Here is a 16,633-nt window from a genome sequence, read left to right on the forward strand (position 1 = left end):
CTGTCACATAACAACAGAGATTTTAAAATGTTAAATTCTCGGTGTATCGTTCACATTAAAGGCTGAATTAATTTATACATGAATTCAATTCATGTATTGATAGCACTTTATATTAAGTATTATATTAAGTGCTCATTAAGTATTAATAAGGTATTAATAAGCATCAACAATTAATAGGCCATGAATAATATGCTTGTATAGATATATTAATAAGACTCTACTATTATCTATTAACATACTAAAACTAATTAGGGTAGGTCATGAATAATATGCTTATTCATGACCTACCCTGATCCTAAACTTAAACTAATCCTAAACAGATTTCTAATGCTTATTAAAATGCACACTTTAATATAAAGCAATACCCATGTATTTAGAGGGAGTAAGTAGTTTTAAAGTGTTATTTGTCGTCCAAAGAAATTATTAATTTTCCTCAATTTTTTAACCTCCCATTTTATGCTTCATAATTTTCAGGGAGCAACAGTATTTTTTCTCTGGCCAAACTATAACACTTCCAGTCTAATAGCTTCAAGGCACATGCATAACAAATTGCAGTCGTACCCTCGCAGATGTTCCTCTGAGGGTTGAGGCGATAACCCTCATGACAGTGACAGATGTGACCGTTCAGGCTGTTCTCACACTCTCCGTGACCACACACGTTCCTGTTCAGCTTGCACTCATCTGTGTCTGCTTCAGGGGCACAAACAAATACCAGTTCATTTCAGCAACATTATAAACAGCCATCGACAAGCGTTCAAAATGCATTATAGTAATGGAGCAAATACATGTAGCCATGCTGGAAGCTGTAAGGGAAATACTGTATGAGATGGCATTATAACAATTGTTCTTTTTTGAATATAGCCTTTTTCATTTTGAGACTTGAAAAAGGTCAAGAGCAAAAGAGCAAAAAAATAAAAATCAATCAGGCTGAATGAGAAAAATACTCTGGCTTATTGAGAGTCTGAGATCAGGGATCAATCTGGTAAACATACCAATTAAATTTGGTTGCTGCCTTTACAGATAAAACATGTATTTTCAAGGAGAATCAGCTATTTGGATTTGAAAGCTGCAGGAAATGTATAATTATTTAACCTCTTACCCCTGCCTTCATTTTTTCCAGTTCTGCTTTACCTGAATCTAAAAGTTACAGCCTCTAGGCCAGAGTAACTCCTCATTTGAAAGACCTACAAAACTCATTGCAACTTTTTTGTCACCGCTTTGTTGTCAAATTTTTTAAGTGTTTTTGTCATGTTTTCATTAGTGTTTTGGATGTTTTGTGTTGCTTTTTTGTCATTCTTCTTTTACGTTTTCATCATGTTTTTGTCTCTTTTTTGCTGCATTTTGTATAGTGTTATTTGTGCTTTTCTGGGCATGTTATATCCGCTCTGTTGTTGACTTTTTGTCACTTTGTTGTCACATTCTTTTCATGTTTTCATATTTTTTTTCATGATTTTTTGTTGCTTTTTTTTTTCTCTTCGTCACTTTCTTTTTTTATTGCATTATTGTTGCTTTTCCAGCATGTTTTTGAGGCTCTTTTGTTGCTTCTTTGTGTTTTTTTGTTGCTTTTACGTCACTTTTAGTCATGTTTTTGTTTTTATCCTTGTTTTTGTCGCTATTTTGATGTTTTTTTCAAGAAGCTTTTAGATTTGGGTAAAGCCAAACTGGAGATAATGTGCTCGGTTCCGGTGGGAGTTAAGAGGTTAAAGTGTTTTAGGAATAGCTTTTTATATTAACCCTCTCTATTGCGTAACATACTGTAAATGCCAGAACAGCTACTGTAAAGTCACACCTCGTAAAAAGCATCAGAATTTAGCCTCAAGGCCACATCAGGCGTCAGTGCACAAAAGACGCAGACATGCTGACATTTCACTATGGGCCTGTCAGCATTTGAAGACCCAAAGGAATAATACTATAAAGAATGTGACTTCAGTGTGAACTCACGTGAAACTTTGGTTTGCGTTTCGAAGGGGTCGTTGCCGGGAGTGAGTCTGATGACGGTCGGAGGTGTGGGCTTGATAACTGTGGGTGAGACAACACAAACACTATAGTGTGTTTGTATCAGCCATACGCATCACTCATTCAAGTTAGACTTACCGAGCACACGCGGAGGACTGGTGCTAGTGGGAGCGGGCTGAGTTGTTTCCTGATTAGAAAGTATTTTAATATCGATCCAGATGTAATCAATACAAGCAGATAACGCAAATGGAAATATTCTTACTTACCGGCCATTTATGCTCTGAAATGAGAAGAGACATTATTTGAAATTGTGCCCCTTGTATGTTTTCTCAAGGGTTACCGAGAATTACTGCAACAAAAACAACTCACCAGGTCGATAAATCCATGTCTCTCTGAAGCTTTGAAGGGAGTATCCTTTTCCAGCAGGGCAGATCTTATTGAATGCCGCTACATAGAGCCAAGAACAGATTTAGCATGAATGTAGTAATGTGTTTCCCTCACACATAGTTAAAGACAATGTATGTATGACTTTTTCTTTATATTTCACCAACTTTGCCTATCTGTGTCCCCGGATAGAGAGTAAAGTGTTGACTTTACTGATAACAATAGTAATTGTTTGTTGTTTGTATGGAGCAGAATCAGCTCCATACTTATTATAACCTATTATAACCAGTAGGCAGTAAACCGCTAAAGGAAAAGGCCACCATTTTCCCACTGCGATATGTTCTTACCTGAGCTTAGACGAGTTGATGCATACATGTCTGGTCTTTATCTTCAGAATTCTATAGGAATGAAGATTTTACTGTCGTCGAAGGGCTCCTAAGGTGTTATTACGCCTTGCAATATAGTACCCCTTTTATCCGCTTAGAAAATCAACATATTTCATTTTGTGTGACTATACTTGGATCGTGTAACTTCTCACATAACCGTATTTAAATAGGGAAAACGTGGAAGAGCTTGGTTGCTTCTAACTTCACCCCTGTTTGGCCCCATAGAGGAGGAGGAGAGGCTAAATGCAAACAACATGCTCGGTGTTTTTGCGTGACTGAGCGCACGCGTACAGACCAGAAAGTTACGCATCAACTCGTCTAAGCTCAGGTAAGAACATATCTCAGTATGGAAAAACGGTGGCCTATTCCTTTAATCTAAATGTTTCCCCAGTCAAGTCCTCATTAGTGCCACTGCTCGTCTCCAGTATGTTCTATGCCTTGAAATCAAAGATAGAGGTAAAGCCAATCCACTTTGAGTTCATAAAGCAACAAGAGCATGTGCTGATAACCCTATCTTTAAATACACTGATGTTAGCGCTCACCTGTTCCCAACTGGGGGCACCTCTGACAGTTGCGGCCCCAGGCTTTGCCCACAGTGCAGCAGCACATCTCCAGAGTCAGGTTGTTGGGCAGAGCGTGTTGACAGATGTGCGTCTCAGACACCACCCTGAAGCACTGGCCCAGCTCCGCTGGAGACTCTGAGCAACAAACATCCCTATTAACCACTATTAGTCTAAAAGGATGTTGAGAGAGAGTGAGAGAGAGAGCTCATACTGACCCACACAATTGTTCCCCTCCGGAACAAATCCAGCTTTACAGGAACATTTGAAGCTGCCAAGAGTGTTCAGACAGTCCCCGTTCTGACACATGCCTGGAAACGTGCACTCATTTATGTCTAAAAAAAAGAAAAGAAAACAAGTTTAAGTCAAACGGGTCAGTTGTGCTTTTAATCACTTTGTTGTTGATGTTACCTTGACAGTGAGTGCTGTTAAACCTTTTATAACCCTGTGGGCAAGTGGAGCCATACTCTTCCACGATATTTTGCTTCACGGATGCATCTAAGGAGAGCCAAAGTCAAAGGAACAATTTGTTAGAACAATATCCATAAACAATTCATATCTGTCTTTCTTTCTCTCTCAAGTTTGAAGTTTCTGTGAAGGTTAGCGTGGCTTTAAAGGAGTGAATCACTAACAGCGCTTCTCCGTGACAGACATACAGGTCTGTTTTATTGGAGAACTGGGGGAAGACTGAGCCCACAGAAATATTTTTAGTGGCACAATCAAAGAGGGGCAAGGGTAATAGTTGTGTCTGCCTTTTTCATTAGTAAGGGCACTCATAAATGTTTTAATTTTAACAAAACAGCACTCTGGGCAGGAGGCCAAGTGTCTGAAGCCTAACCAGACGTACAGTATCAGGTTTAGTCAAAGACCGCTTTGTCTGAGTCACCACTGAGGGATGGAAGAATGGGCGAGTGGAAAAAAAGTGCAGAGCCAAGATTTCGTGAAATTCAATCTTTAACAATGTGATGACAGTGGAGCTGGGCAGGCTCAGAGGAACACACTTAAGAGGAGGCTTATTTTCCACATTCTCCTCCTCTGTCTCAGTCAGTGTGTAATTCCCATAATATCTTCCGTTTTGGTCTTCCCAGAAGCACGTTTCCCACTCACTAACTTTCATCTCTGTATTTTATACACTATTTTTAACAGCACAGGATAAAGATAGGACAGGAATATTGAAGTAATAAGCCATTCTTTAAACTACAAAATTACAACGACAAATCATGTTGAAAAATGATTCAGCTGCCTCTGTATCACTGTCTGTACTTTTAGTATGTGCTGCTTTATAGTGTGTAAGAATCTGTTCTAACAAAATGCTTGACATCACCATGTGGATGGAAATGCGCTGATACATTCAGAAAGTTGAACCATAAGAGTGGAACTCACTTGGTAATTTCGGGCACTGGTAACACTTGTTTTGGCCCCATGAATTCCCCACTGTGCCACAACAGTCCTCCTGGTTGGTTAACACTGGCAGCGGCGTACTGTTGCACTAAAACAATCATATTTTCACAATGCATCTTTTTCAGTTGTATATGTTGTAAATGTGTGTTCACTCACAGCTTGTTTGGGCGTGGTCTCCTGGAAGCACCGCCCCTTTGGTTTATGTCTCGAGGGCACTCGTGGTCCGGTCTTCATGGGAGCCTTGGTGTCTGACTGATCCAGAGGTTGTATGACGACTGAAGTCCCTGGCGTGTGGAGAACCCGCAAATTTATCTGCACTAAAATCAGAATCAGAATTAAATGGAGCCACCGTTACAATAAAGGGTAGTTGCTACGACGATGAATGCGATATTCACTTCAGTCCTGATTCAATACGTTTTTCAATATGAAGCTCAAGATATTAATTCGTTTTAAAAGATTTAAACAATTCAAATAAAATGTTTTCTTATTATGCTAGCAAGCAAAACTAACTCAAAACAGAAATGTAAAGTGTCAAAATACATTCTAGGGAAAATATTCACTTAGCTCCTTTGAAAAGGGAAACACCTGGAACTACTGTTAGTGGCACATCTACAATCTTTCATCGATTCTGATTGAATATGTTTGCATATTGAAGGATTCAATATAATACTGAGAATTATTGCATCCTTAGTTAGTAAATGCAAGGAAACGTATAATGTTAATAGTTATAACACAGAATTATGGCTTTTACGTCCTTATTATACATGTACATACAGTGTCTCTCCACAGCCAATCATGCTAAAAAGTTTGCAGTCATTTGCCAACTTTTGGTATACTTTTATGCAGGCTTTGAAGTGGCACTAATGTAAAAAAAAAAAAAAAAGAGAAAATCCCCGCTGTGGCATCACTGTACTTATTAAAGGGACAGGCCACCGTTTTTCCATACTTAGATATGTTCTTACCAGAGCTTAGACGAGTTGATGCGTACCTGTCTGGTGTTTACACGTGCGCTCAGTCACGCAAAAAGACCAAAAAGATGTTGTTAGAATTTAGCCTCTCCTCTATGGGGCGGGAGAAGTTACACGATCCAAGTATAGTCACACAAAATTAAATATGTCGATTTTCTAAGCGGGTAAAATGGGGTACTATATTGTAAGGCGCAGTAACACCATAGGAGTGTCCGCGCAGTAATATCTTCACTCCTATAGAAAATTGACATGTTTAATTTTGTGTAACAACACTTGGATCGTGTAACTACTCATTTAAATAGGGAAAACGTGGAAGAGCTTGATCAACATCTTTTTGTGTGACTGAGCGCACGCATAAAGACCAGACGGGCACGCATCAACTCGTCGAAGCTCAGGTAAGAACATATCTCAGTTTGAAAAAATGGTGGCCTGTTCCTTTAAGACTGAAATTCAAATATGTTCCCCGTTCATGAACAAGGTTTGCAGACAGTGACAGTGGGATACCTTCTGACGAGGGCAGTGTGAATACTGAATGCGTCATCTGCGTCCTCCCGCTCACTGCCTGGTCTCCGTATTTTTGACTGTCCGGTTTGAGGACTGTGGGGTAGATGGGCTGCTTGTTGCCCCGCGCCGCCTGAGCCTGCTGCGTCTGCTGGACCGGGAACTGACAGAAACGTCCCGTGAAGCCAGGGGGGCACAGACAGTGTTTCCGCGAACTGCACTCTCCTCCATTTAGACAAGTGAGTGGACACACAACTGTAGAGACAAGAGAGGGGGTAGACACTGATCAGCCAACTATTGATCAATTCCGTCAATATACTATTTTGTGGAGCAGGAGCAGTAGTTTTAGCTCCTCAATGTTATAGTGTTGAACAGATTTGGGTTGGAAATGGATGCGTGACACTCATCATACAGATTCAGTAGGTAAATGCACCTTTCAATGAATACAAGGCTTTTGTGAGCTTTATGACCAAGTTATAAGTCTGATCCTTCATAAAAAATATAATAAATAATAATACAATTGCTGGTGTCATGAGGTGGAGCTTAAACGGCTTAATTTTTTGGTTTACTTGTTTTCCGTACACAAAACTACGTGAAAAACACCAAACCTTCCAAAAGTATTAAAAAAGGAAATGGTTACAGCTGCTGCAGATGTGGAAGAACACTGCTCTGTCCACAGCATCATGGGTTAGAGTTAAAGGGACCAAACAGAGTTTAAAAATGGTAAACTCATCTAATTTCCTCCCCCTAAATGTTCCAACCATATCCTAAAGTGTAGAATGAGCCCAGACCTGTTCACCACAACTGCCTCTAAAATCCTGCACTGTCACTCAAAAAGGTGTCACTTCGGGTCCGAAGTGCCGTCATGCACGCACTTTATATAGAAGGTGCAGCTAAACGTATGACCTGAGGTGGCAGTAGTGAGTATAAAATGGCTAACTTGCATCTAGCCCCCTTAACAGTCTCTCCCTGCGTTTTACCGCCTTTCACAATAGTCCTATGAAATAAAAGGCCTTAAAAGCTTCTGCCTTAATGCTTAAAAAACAAAGAAAAGAAAGCATGACATACTGCAGGATTGTTAAAGCTGTGAAAACGCACAGCGCATCAGTTTGTTACAGCTGCAGCACTGTATCTCACTAAGTTTACTGATAGCACTAAAAACGCTAAATGAATCAATGACATCAGATGAAGTGAATGCCCCTTCGAGAGTTTTCTGTTACAAATGCACAGAGAATGCGGCTGTGATGTTGCAATGACTCCCTGTGCTGACTCTTATATAACGTCATGATTTAATGTGTAACATAGACTGTATAATGCAGACAGTCTTTGTGGCGTGAGCAGACAGCCCTAAATATTCACTTTGAACTGCTGCAGTGAGAAGGTTTCCCCGGGCTGACAGACTAACAGGTCCCCGCAGCCCCGGAGCAGGTAAAGTCATCGAGCTGTGTTACGGCCTCGGGCCACATATGGAACAGGTTTGGGGAGCTGTGGGAAAAAGCGGCTCAAGGAAATGACAAATACAGTAGTTTATGGACCGTTTTGATGAAGTGCAGTTGATTGCAATCGAATCAAGTATTGTAATTTGAGTGTCACAGAAGAAAGGAGAACATCAGGAGATTTGATGTAGCTTCACTTCATATTCTTATCAAAAACAGAGAAGACAAATGTTTAAGAGTATAGTACAGAATGAGTGAATGGAGAGGCCTTGAAGCTGCTGAGTGCGAGACACATGGAAATAATCAACGGTGTGTCTGGGCCGAATCATAATTGGGGACTACATCACAGCAATCACAGCAGGGACATCCTTAGTCATTGTAAACACCAGAAATACTGAAGTGACAGTGGTGAGCGTGGAAAGAAGACGCTTCGGGCGTACCAAAAATACAACTTTAACAGCACGTGCCAGTCCTGAACCACAACAACTGCAGCAGGTAGAGACATGTAGAATTAGACGGAGACTTGTGAGAGAAAATAGTCCACAAAACCGAAGTGCGGCCCACGCAAAACTCCTCAGACTTCCTCTCCCTGACATAACAGCTCCCATTTCCACTGGTCACCATCCACTGAGGGCCGAATATAGACCCAGACGAGAGCGGGGAGAGGCGGGACCGAGCGCCAGACACGGCGTGAAGAGAAACGTGTCTGGGACGTGCATTCGAAACGTGATTACACAATCTCCCGAACCCACAGAGACTCTCTCGGAAACGTCTGGTTGGAGAGTCAATGTTAGGACCACATTAATGAGCCAATAAACACAGAGAAGAAAGAAAGGCTGATTTTTGCTTCTTTTTGGGTGAAGTTTCTCCAGCGTGAGACAGGGCAGGGTCGCGTGAATGGGACCATTTAGAGCGAAGTTATTTGGCACTGTCACAATCTACTCAAGACAAAGATCATTTTAAATACATAACTAAACAAATCCCACAATTAGGGGTGTGTACCGTTACATACCAGTACTTCAACTTTGTTTTCGATAGCGATACCTGAACGATTTTACTTATACTGAAATATTTGTTGCCTAGAACCAGAAAACAGAACAATGATGTGTGAAGATCTGCAAATTTACAATATCGGGTTCATCTCCAATGTCATGAAAGAAAAATAGGGGGAAATATACCAGGGAAAAAATCGGGCGGACATAGGGAAATTATTAGGGGAATAATATAGCAAAAATAAGCAAAAAAAATTGGGGTAAAAATAAGGTAAAATAGGACAAAAAAAAAAAAAAAAAAAAAAAGGGAATAAATTGAGTAAACATTTGGGAAAAAATGGAAAATGGGGGAAAAAAGGAAAGAAATTGGGAATTAATTGGGAAAAAATAGAAAATAAAATTGTGAAATAGGGAAAGTTATTGATGAAAAAATTAGCAAAAATTAGGATGAAAAAAAGGGAAAACGAGAAAAAATAGGGCCATAAATAAGATCTTTTTTAAATTAAATTAAGTAATGAATTGAAAAATGGGAAAAAAAGATTTATTTGAGATGAAACAACCAAGTCACTCCCTTATTGCTGTCCCTGAACCAACAGCATCAAAACTTGGATCTAAAGATAGATAGATTTTTTTGGTTCCTGCTTTTGATACTTTCATTTATTCGATACCTGTAGAACTTAAACTTTTTTTCTGATACCAGACTGGTATCGTTTAACGGTACCCAGCCCTACCCACAATGCACCAGGGACAAAATAGTAGATAATACCTCCAGTGTAGACAAATACACATTTTAAATAGGGCCAATGAAACAAAGGACAAATCTTAGGAGTCCAAATGCAACCCTGAACTAAAGCTTTCACTGTGTAGATTTAACAAACGTGAGACGAGTCCATATGTATCAAAACAACAACTCTTTACTCTCAAACTTCAACTAATGACAAATGTACAGTATACAGTGCTCTGCTACACACTGATCTGCTGCTTTGCTTTTTGTTCATAATGTGCAGCACAGACACACAGCCACAATCAATAACTGATGTCATGGTTGAACATTTTTCAGGCAGCTCAAACATCTGTTAAAACATCATGGATCACCGTGGCTGCCAAAAATCACGCATATGGGATCCAACTGTGAGAGCAAAATGGTAAAAAGGACTAAAAAGTGATTACTAAAAGATCAGTTTATAATGAACTGGGCTGGGGGTGGGCCCGGCCTGACTCCAGAAAGAGTGAAGGGAGCTTAGGGGAAAAAAGATTGGGAACCTCAGAATTATGATTGGATAAGTTGATGCTGCGTACAACAGTAGCAGATGTATTTCTAATTTTAAAGCTGCAACGTTTGGAACTCGCACGCTATTTAGATTTTGCGGTTGTCTGCTTAATTTATGAGCTCCTTCTGTAACAATCAAACATCAACGTCGCATCAAACTGTGTCTCGGTGCATTTTTGTGAGTGAAACCCCTCCTCGTTCCTCGTAGCTTTGGCGCTGCATGTGCTAATGTATTTTGCAGACCTGACACGGGATGGGAGTGGGTGTGTGTGCTGGAGCTCTATTAAATGGAGGCTGGGTCTCACTGTGGTCGAGCAGCGGCACCATAGCGGCATTACAAAGAGGGCGAAGCTTTAAATTAGGATCAGAACAAGAGGAGCTTCCCTTTAAATCATGCCTCAGAAATACTGTGGGTCTGTGAAGCTTTAGTGTCTCAGAACACGCCCTTACAGCCAAATTCATCCATGCACCCTCAAGGACAAGGTCAGGATGAAGTCAGGATTTTCTTCCAAAGTCCTGACATTGCCAGGAGGATGTTCTGTTTTCATAAACCTGAGGAACTGATTTCTAAACTTCAAAAATGTATGGAATAAAGTAACAATTCAAAACCAAGTTACCGTATTTTCCGGACTATAAGTCGCTTCGGAGTATAAGTCGCACCAGCCCTAGTCCCTCACAAGTTTCTCTCTCACTCCAAACTTTCTTTCTGCTGCTCAATTTCCGTCTATTATGATGGTAGAGGAGTAGCAGATACTGGTACACAAGCCTAGAGCGCCCTCTAGCAGCGGTCAGTGTGAAAATAACAAACATGTGAAATTATATATTTTGATACATAAGTCGCACCTAAGTATAAGTCGCACCCCGAGCCAAACTATGAAAGAAAGTGCGACTTATAGTCCGGAAAATATAGTAACCTCCGAACTCTCACCTGAACCGAAAACATTTTCCCCAGTTTGGCTTTACCCAAATCTAAAAGCATCTGGGGGAAAAAAGAGAGGCAACATGAGATGAAAATAAGGATGAAAATGCAACAAAAACAATGACAAAAAAGCCACAGAATAGCAACAGAGAAGTGACAAAAAATTATGTGAATGTGGGAGGAAAAATGTGATGAAAAGCAACAAAAAAGGATTGGAAAAAAAGGTCAAACAAGTGACAAAGGGAGAAAAAAGATCAGTTTAGATGAGTTTTGTAGGTCTTAGCTTTCAAATGTGGCATTACACTGAACTGGAGAAAATGCACTTGGTTGAGGCGGGGGTTAAGAGGTTAAACAGGCCTTATCAGAAGGTTTAATCAGGTTTATGCCAGGACATAGCAAGGATAAAACCTTAGCAATGCCCAAAAAGAAAAAATGATAACAGAAAAGAATTGCGGGGCACCATCCCACAATATGAAACCCCCTGATCTGACGCATTCCAGAAAAGAAGATTACTGTATTATTAAAAATCAAAGACAGCTAAAAGGCATTTAGAGTCTTAAATGTAGGAGCCTGGAGCCCAGTAGTCAGACTCTTTATGTGTGAGGTTGTTACCCAAATTTAAGTGGAAGTGAGTTGTAAAATATAGTGCCAATATTCAAGTACAAACTGGATTCACTCGATGTTAACCTGATCTCGAGCCGTCACACTTATTCTAAAAACTGAAAGTCCGCTCGCAGGTACATTCCGACTCAGGAAGCGTATAATTTTCCCATGCTCCACCACATGAGCCGCGCCGACAAAAGACTGGCAGTGAGCATTAACAAAATACACAAATCGAGGGATAAAAATATTTCAGTGGCCAGGAAGGTCACTGTGAAAGAATTTAAAGTGATTTTCAAAGTGGTTTCCGTGAAAGATTGTCATGATTCCCAGGACCTTTAACATGTGGTACATTCTTTATAAATCGATGTAAGCTCAATCAGTAACACAGTACAGCGCTCATAATTAAAAAAAAATGAATAAAGCCATGTGCAAGAGGACAGATGTAGACCTTGAAGCTGGTTTTACCTCGAAATGTGGATGTTTCGCCTCCACTACAAGCCTGGCTAAATGTTCATAGACAAAACATAACACGCATCCCAGGTAAAGTGTGTTACCAACGAGGTTAGACAAGATAATGATCAACTTCATATTGAGAATTGTGGAAGCTGTGGAAGTCATTTAATCGACTTGATTAAATGACACCCCTTAGTTGCAGATACTTTGTGTAACATCAACCTGTCTAGGGATAGCTGGTGGAAATAAGCATTAAAAAACAAAAACTTTCTCTCACACCTTTCTACAATCGTCAGACTATTCTAATGGATTTCCTGAACCTCTTAATCCCCCCCGGAACCAAGCACATTTTCTCCAGTTTGGCTTTACCCAAATCTAAAAGCTTCTTGGAAACGAAGCATCAAAACAGTGACGAAAACGAGGATGAAATACAACAAAAAAGTGACCCAAAAAAAAGCAACAAAAGGGCCACAAAAACACAACCATAATATGACAAAAACGTGATGAAAACACGTCAAAAACGCGTCAAGAAAATCAAGGTAAAAAAGTGATGAAGAAAGCAACAAAAAAATGACAAAGACTCATCAAAAAAGAGACAAAAAACTACGAAAACCGAACACAAAAGAACTACACAAAACAGACGGATAAAAACTACGAAAACACAACTAAAAAAGTCACAATCAATTTTGTATAGGTCTTTCAAATGAGGCGTTACTCTGGCCGATAGGCTTTAAACTCCAGTCGAGAAGCTTTTAGATTTGGGTAAAGCCGAACTGGATAAAATGCGCTTTGTTAATATGGGGGGTTAAAAGCTTAAACCCCCAAATAACCAATACATTACATTATAGTAGTTATTAAGAAATCCGTCTTGTAGAATAAAGAATAACTCCGCCTTGCCCTCTGAGTGCCCTGTGTGACCACCCACTCATTCACTACTGTCTGTCTGTCTGGAGCCCCCCCACCTCCCCCACTCCCTCCACAGTCACAGCCGCACCCTCCCGGCACAAAGGCAACAAATTACAGCTCCACAAACCGCACTTCAAAAGATCCCCGTCCCGCTCAAGACATCGTGTAACCGGGCTCATTTTACTGCCGCTTATGAACTCCCCCACTCTCACTGCTCACTTGTTTTATTACAATAACAAAAAGCCGCACGGCAGACACCAAATAAAGCTGCGTGCGTTGAGTCACCGTGAATCAGGGCTGCCCCCACAGAGAAGGGTGAACATTGGGAAACGGCTTTCGGTAAATCTACATGAACCTTATTGCTCCAAATGGGAGATCATGGGGTTCTTAACACACAAAGTAGCCTGGAGAAGTTGTATTAGTCCATATTTGACTTTCTAATGACCTAGTGGCTGTATGAGTGGTTAACATGGCGCCTTTACTTTCCATTACAGAGGCTCCAGGATCACTTGTTTTTGGAGTTTCTGGTCGATTTTCACTGTTGATGGATCCTCAAAGCAGGAAAAACAACAAAACAATTGATTCTGGAGCTTTGGAGAGGCCGCCGTGATCGAAAGTAAAAGGCGCCGTACCACACTTGCAGCCGTTGGGTCACAAAAAAGGTAAATTACGTAGAAATGTCAAGGTTTTTATTCTTTTGTTTAACCTCTTAACACTCACTTTAATCGAGCACATTTTCCCCAGTTCAGCATTGCTCTAAGCGAAAAGCTTCTTGGGAAAAAAAAGAGTCAAAATAGCAGCAAAAACGAGACGTAAAGAAGAAACAAAAAAACGTGATGAAAAAAGCAAAAATGGGACTAAAAAATGACAACAACGTGGTGACAACACAAGGAAAAATCTCTGCTCAGTTTTGTAGGTCTTGGCTTTCAGATGAGGCAGTACAATGGCCTATAGGAGGTACGCTCTCCAGTCGAGAAGCTTTTAGATTTGGGTAAAGCAGACCGGCAGACAATGTGCTGGGTTAAAGTGGGGGTTAAGAGGTTAAAAAATGCCACAGTGTACCTTTAAAGATCCCAGCACTAGAGTCATTACTGTAACAACGAATGTATTGTTTACAAGTCACAGAGTCATTTCATGAAGGTTATATTTCATAACTTGATCAACTTACTGCTTGTACATAAGTGAGAAGATTCTGGATAACAAACAAGTCTCTCCTCTGAGTGATGATCTGCCACATGGCACAAGAATAGAAGAATAGCAGAGCGCATATCACTGTATGACGTGCCTCGCTCCGCCATCAAAACTCCAAAACAGGAAACCGCATCCCTAAAAATGCCAGCCGTGGACTGGCACTATGAGACCGCATGCCACAGGGCGCAGGGAGGACGGCCTATGAAGTGGGTCAGACTGCAGCAGCTGAAGCAGACACTGGGAATAAATGACATAATCACGGGCTTTGGCAAACGCAGAGCTGAACGTACAAACTCCACAAAGGGCTGGAGAAAGTCTGAGGCTCTTGTCCAAACAGAAGGAGGTGGTGCCCTTTGGCCTAGTCCAACAGTGCTGCCCAGAGGGTCTCATCGCCCTGACAGGGAGACACGGACTATATGAGCGTTAAAGGCAAAATCACATATAGAATAAAGTCACGTGATGGACATTTTCACCGTCAGCGCTAAAGCAGGCTACCGGTAAAGGTTTTGCAGAAGTAAAGGGGCAGTAAGCAAAACACTGATGTTGATAATGTTTTTGAAAAGACAAAAACAGTTACCATAGACATGCGCTAGCCTTACACTAGCCTAGCACCACTAAACTCTTCAAATAAAAGGACTGCCTGAATTAAAAAAATATATATCTCCAGAAATCAACAACACTCTGGACAACTAGGAAATGAGGCCCTATGTCAAAAATCCTGAAATATCCCTTTAATCAGACAAAAGTGTAAAACTGTTTTCAAAGGGCATTGTCTTTCCTCAAATGAATCACGCATCCACTTGACTTTGGACTTAGGACCACGCAGGTATTTTGATGTTTCAGTGAAGGTTTTGTCAATAACAGCATAAAAAAACATGGCGTATTTTGATTATTTTATGTTATATGTAGTTATATGTTAAATTGCTTTGAAAACTCGATCGGTACGAAGAAACCTGATGCCAACTACTTGAAACGTTGAGCATTATTTTTCTTCAGTTGTTTTACTTACTTTGCATATGAACTTTCAAGTATTCAGTGTTGGCTTTTCTTTGACGTGGCCAGACAAAACACAGGCCATAAAATGCTGTGATTTCCAATATAATTTCAGATTATGGAGCATGCATTTTTCCAATAGAAAACATCTTATTTTGTTTGTTGATGCCACAGTATAATCAGCGGTGGCCGAGCGCACTAAAAGAGGCATAATGTTTAACAAACAATAACTGTAAAAACAACATAGGGTCATATTCCAGTTTAAATAATCAGATTATGTTGTTTGTGTGGTTTCGTGAGTGGTAAGACCCTAATTTCGCATTAACACACACAATCTAGTGGCTGGCTAAAAAAGCTTGGTAATTTGCTAAGTCTTTTGTTTGTAAGTTTTACTGGACTAATTCTGTGGGAAAGAACGTCTGAGGTCTGAATCTCTGGCAGTGAAATCCTCGCTGTTAAGCCCTGATATAAAACAGGCCCAGATGACGACTACCTTTCAGTCTAAGTCTAAAAAAAAAGTTGCCAATTACCTACATCTAAATACAATTGTTTTTCGCTACACAATGCCATTTTCACATGTCACGGAAATATGCAGTGGTTTCCATCGCTCTTGGGTGGGCATGCATCCAGTAACGCTGTAGCCTCATGTCACTCCCCTTTGGCTGCGCCGTGTGTGGAAAAGAGGAGCTTTTTAGACAGAATCTTGGCCGCGCGGCGCATGATGTCATGTAATGATTGTCTAAGCTGCAGGGATGAAGAGGGGAGCGGCAGGAAGGTGTGCAGAGGTGCTGACAACGCTGCATCCAAGATAATGTCAGGTAGCGGCGCCACAAGGAAAGGCAAGATATGCATGTACCTACACTTTTACATGGAGTTCTCACATTTAAGCTTTAAAGAGGGGGTATTATGCTTTTTTCAATCACATAGCACCAGTCTATATCACACTACAATGATGACGAAACCTTCTGTTGGTCTGTAAATGCAGTAAATTAGAATAACTGCCTTGTGTAAAATTGCTCTCTCAAAATGGCTGTAGTGAATGTCTTGAAATAGGCCTCTGTCTCTTTAAGAACCTCTGAACCTTTCCGACACGCCCCCTCCACACGCTGTCTGTGGCATCAGTGGGGAGGGGGTTCTGCTGAGGAGCAGTGGTTGGTTTCTCGGCTGGTGATGAAAGCTCGGAGGCGTCTCCAGGAGGTGGGGGCGTTCCTAGGAGGACTCAGGCAAACCTATCCCTAAAATGGCTGCCATCAGAGTTTTTACAGATTACTCAAAAATACGTGAATGTGCCAAGGCAACACTTCAGGCATGTTTTTAATGAGGGAATGACATAATAACATGATGTGAAGCTTGAAAAAGTCGATTTTGCATAATACCCCCCCTTTAAAGGGCCAAATGTGAACTAAACCAATGAGCTGCTTGAGCTCGTTTGTGGTGGAAAATCTACCTTATTTTCAAATCCAAAACTTGACAGGTGTGATTTGAGAGCACCAACCTTTCAGTTATAAGACGACCCGCTCTATCTTCTGAGCCATTGTCGTCATTGTTTTAGCAACAAGGTGGGACTCTCCATTTGGGAGCTGCTAACTCGGAGCACAGGCCTCCACAGTCCGGTGCGGGATGCTGTGTTGTTGTGTTTACCCTGGCTAATCGCTGCAGCTCCGGAGAGGTAGAAGTCCCGGGCCACTCGCATTCCTCTGTACAGCTTTAAATA

At 40.8% G+C, this 16,633-nt stretch overlaps 1 protein-coding gene across 1 annotated transcript in view; it reads right to left on the reverse strand.

Annotated features, from left to right (window-relative positions):
- Window positions 1–16,633, reverse strand: part of ltbp3 (latent transforming growth factor beta binding protein 3) — a 33,564-nt gene that overhangs the window by 9,266 nt on the left and 7,665 nt on the right. Inside the window, exons 2-12 of the mRNA XM_079565509.1 lie at window positions 6,160–6,411; window positions 4,844–5,004; window positions 4,670–4,775; window positions 3,698–3,784; window positions 3,505–3,621; window positions 3,269–3,424; window positions 2,326–2,403; window positions 2,223–2,236; window positions 2,095–2,143; window positions 1,942–2,019; window positions 562–690 (exon numbers count right to left, since the gene is read on the reverse strand). Coding sequence (XP_079421635.1) covers window positions 562–690; window positions 1,942–2,019; window positions 2,095–2,143; window positions 2,223–2,236; window positions 2,326–2,403; window positions 3,269–3,424; window positions 3,505–3,621; window positions 3,698–3,784; window positions 4,670–4,775; window positions 4,844–5,004; window positions 6,160–6,411 — 1,227 coding nt within the window. The remainder of the gene's footprint in view (window positions 1–561; window positions 691–1,941; window positions 2,020–2,094; window positions 2,144–2,222; window positions 2,237–2,325; window positions 2,404–3,268; window positions 3,425–3,504; window positions 3,622–3,697; window positions 3,785–4,669; window positions 4,776–4,843; window positions 5,005–6,159; window positions 6,412–16,633) is intronic.

Source organism: Gobius niger, assembly GCF_951799975.1.
Source record: "Gobius niger genome assembly, chromosome: 11".
NCBI classification, from domain to species: Eukaryota; Metazoa; Chordata; class Actinopteri; order Gobiiformes; family Gobiidae; genus Gobius; species Gobius niger.